The following is a 3,159-nucleotide window of genomic DNA, read 5'->3' as shown; positions in this document are numbered from 1 at the left end:
CAAAAGTTTGCAAGCACTATTGCGAGTCTATGTTATAGTATGTTGTGTAAAATTTTGCATTTTTATGTGAGTGCTCTATCTATCTAATAAGCAAATTCAGTAGCACGCATGCTCTTTCCTAAAAGAGCACAATCGGTTTGGCTGCATATGCAAGGCCCACCAAGGTTAACAATTTACTAGTAAAGTACTAGTGATATATTTGATGAATGGTGCCATGGCCTTCGCATCTCTGATATAGGCGCGCGATGGGGCGTGCTGGGACTTGTCGGACTGGTCCGAGAAGTCAAGTGGCTCATGCAGGGTGTCTATCACCGCTGGGTCCAATCCCATTACCCTTAGGTCCATTCTCTTTCTCTTCTGTTCTTTAACTGGAGAGCTAGCTAGCTGAAATTTGATCAATGGTTTTCTATTGAGCTCTTTTGGTATATATATATATTATGCACATGAAAATCTACATCAAAGGAAATACTCCAATTGGTGTTGGCAATGCTAATATTGATTTGGAGGGTTCAACACTATTTTCTGACAGGGTTCTTCATAACAAATAGCATGAAAATTTCCTTAATTGAAAACATAAAATGCCACCTTTACAACAATATTAACTATGCTTCAATCTGTATTATTATCATCTCCTTATCAAAGTTCATCATTCTCATCATCGTCAATATAAATTGAAGCCTCTTCCACTTTCTCCTTAATGTATCCAAACTTTCTAAGAAACCATAAGATCATCCGAATGACGTTACCAATAAACACCAACCCCATCAATGCCAGCCACACGAGTACAGAAACTTTCATCACTTGATAAAGAGTCCCCTTGACAGGGTCTGGTGTCATGTGTATCAATCCAAGAAAATATGTACTAGTTAGTGCAGTGATAGCAATCCACATAGTCACCATCTGAATCCACATCCATCTGCGTCGCTTTATAGGCAATCCACTAACAAGCAGCAATATTATGCTCAATGATGCAAGGAAAGCTATGGTGTTATAAACCATAAATTGCTCATAACCATCTCCAGTGAAATAAGCCATCACTGCCTTGCCCACATTATGTGGCTTTTCCACAGGGTTGCCATCAGAATTGACTAAATAGTCATCTTGCCAAACACCACCAGGTGGGGATATTGATGCTTGAAAGGCCACTGTTGCAAGTAGTGATGCCACAACCATTAATGCGCTTCTTTTCCTACCCAACCAATCGATGTTTTTATGCTTCTTAACTGGTTGTTTGGCACCATTTTCTTGCGAGGCTAGTGGTTGTGTTAAGGGGGAAACTTCAACTATATTAGGATCATAGGTACTTGATGGTGTCTCATTGATCCTTGAAGCTCCAGCCCTTCTTAAGGACTCCTTAATTTCCATATCTCTTATATCTCTTGGCCCGTGGAATATGGTGTCTAATGCAGTGAAGCCATTTGCATTTTGGGCATTTACTTCTATCTTTGTGCGGTTGAGCAAAAATTTTATGATCTGCAACAATTGAAACATTCAATTTTCAAATATAAACATGTGAATTGTTTTTTTTAATAAAATGTTCTTATTTTTCTACTTTCAATCGAGTAAAAGATAGCAACCTCTCTTGAAACCACATGACATACTAATTTGATACAACATCATCATTAGTTAAAAACTAAAGAGTTTACATGATCTAGAAAATGTGGTTGCTGGAAGTCATAATATTATGACCATGAATTGGGACAGTACCAAGATTAGAAAGATCAAGCAATTCCACATAGGCTGGAACAAGAGGCATTGAAATGGTTAAATACTCAAATAATAGGCCAACATGAGAATCAATAATAACTTGAGTTTGCCAACTCAATACTTGTAAAAAATATTATGTCTGTAGCATTCCTCTTAAATTTGTGATGGCTAAACAATCTTTGAATCTCGCTCCTACTCCTAAAAATAATGTTCAATGAAACCCTATAGTATTGTATTTCTTATTTTGATAGTTGATAGTACCATATGCCTACGAGACACCCACCGCCACCAATAATTGAATCAATAATTTGATGACAAAGTGAAAGTGCACGACGAAGTAAATAAAAAAGAGCAAACATATATACCTGTAATTGTTTGTTAGTAACAGCAAGATGTAAGACAGTGTTACCATGAGAATCCCTCCAATTCACAAACTCATCATCTCCCCCAACACATTCAACAAAAACTTTCAAAGCCTCCAACGGCCTATTAAACTTGACACACAGGTGGAGCCCACTGTCCCCAGCACTGGTGAAGACCCGGGTGGCCTCGGGTTTGACTCGGACCAATTCAGCCAGAACCCCAATTCGTCCCTTGATGGCAGCAAGATGCAAAGGAGTCCTGCCCTGACGATCCCAGACCAAACACATGTCCGGGTTGAGCAGGAGCAAGTCTTTCACAATATCGACGTACCCTTTAGCTGCAGCCAAGTGTAGAGGCGAGGAACCTTGTTGGTTCAAGTGGGATGTGAGGTCGGGGTTGTGATTGAGTAGTAGTTTGGCAAAAGCAGAGTGACCCAGAAGAGAAGCGAGGTGTAAGGGTGTGTCTGAGTGAGAGTGAGAGAGAGTGTTGAGGATTTGAGGGTGCTGTTGGAGTATTTGAAGGAGAGATGGAGCTGAGCCATTGATGGCAGCTTCTTGAAGGCTATTGTGGATTGCTTTGACCCTTTGTTTCTTCTCCACTTCTATCTCATCGTCCAACAGATTCACTAGCTTCATTCTCTTCTTTTCTCCTTTTTTGGTAAAGCAACTGCAAGGGGAAATGAAATGAAAGGACAGAAACAAATTAAAAAGTACATTTGTTTTGTTTGTAATTCTTTCTTTCTTTCTGTAACTGGAAGTCCACGGCCTCCGTTTTAGACCCTCAGTTTAGTTGAGTTTTTGGTCAAAGTCCGGCCTGCCACGTACGTGTTTATCACTTCATTCATGTATTTAATAAGATGCATTGATTGTTTTCGTTTAGTTCACACTATAGTCCACAATTCATGGCCATGGGGCCTTCTTCTTCAGCGAATCTGAAACCAAATACCAGATGATGGGCTTTACGTTGATTTATTAGATAGATAGGCTGAAGAGTGATTACCTACTGACAATTTCCATTTTCTAGCCTTTTGTTTTGTTTAGGTCCAAAAATAATAATAAAGGACTATAGTCTTATATATATACTCCAAGG

At 39.3% G+C, this 3,159-nt stretch overlaps 1 protein-coding gene across 1 annotated transcript; it reads right to left on the bottom strand.

Annotated features, from left to right (window-relative positions):
* Positions 1-456: 456 nt before the first annotated feature.
* LOC142621507 (uncharacterized) lies at positions 457-2,819 on the bottom strand. The gene is made up of 2 exons (XM_075794777.1): positions 2,073-2,819; positions 457-1,473 (listed from the first exon to the last, which is right to left on the bottom strand). The coding sequence occupies exons 1-2, from the start codon at positions 2,703-2,705 to the stop codon at positions 637-639; spliced, it is 1,470 nt and encodes a 489-aa protein (XP_075650892.1). The 5' UTR covers positions 2,706-2,819; the 3' UTR covers positions 457-636.
* Between the last annotated feature and the right edge of the window lie 340 nt (positions 2,820-3,159).

This window comes from Castanea sativa, chromosome 1 (genome assembly GCF_040712315.1).
Source record: "Castanea sativa cultivar Marrone di Chiusa Pesio chromosome 1, ASM4071231v1".
NCBI lineage: Eukaryota > Viridiplantae > Streptophyta > Magnoliopsida > Fagales > Fagaceae > Castanea > Castanea sativa.
The sequence above is the reverse complement of the archived record's forward strand: the minus strand, read 5'-3'. Positions and strand labels throughout refer to the sequence as shown.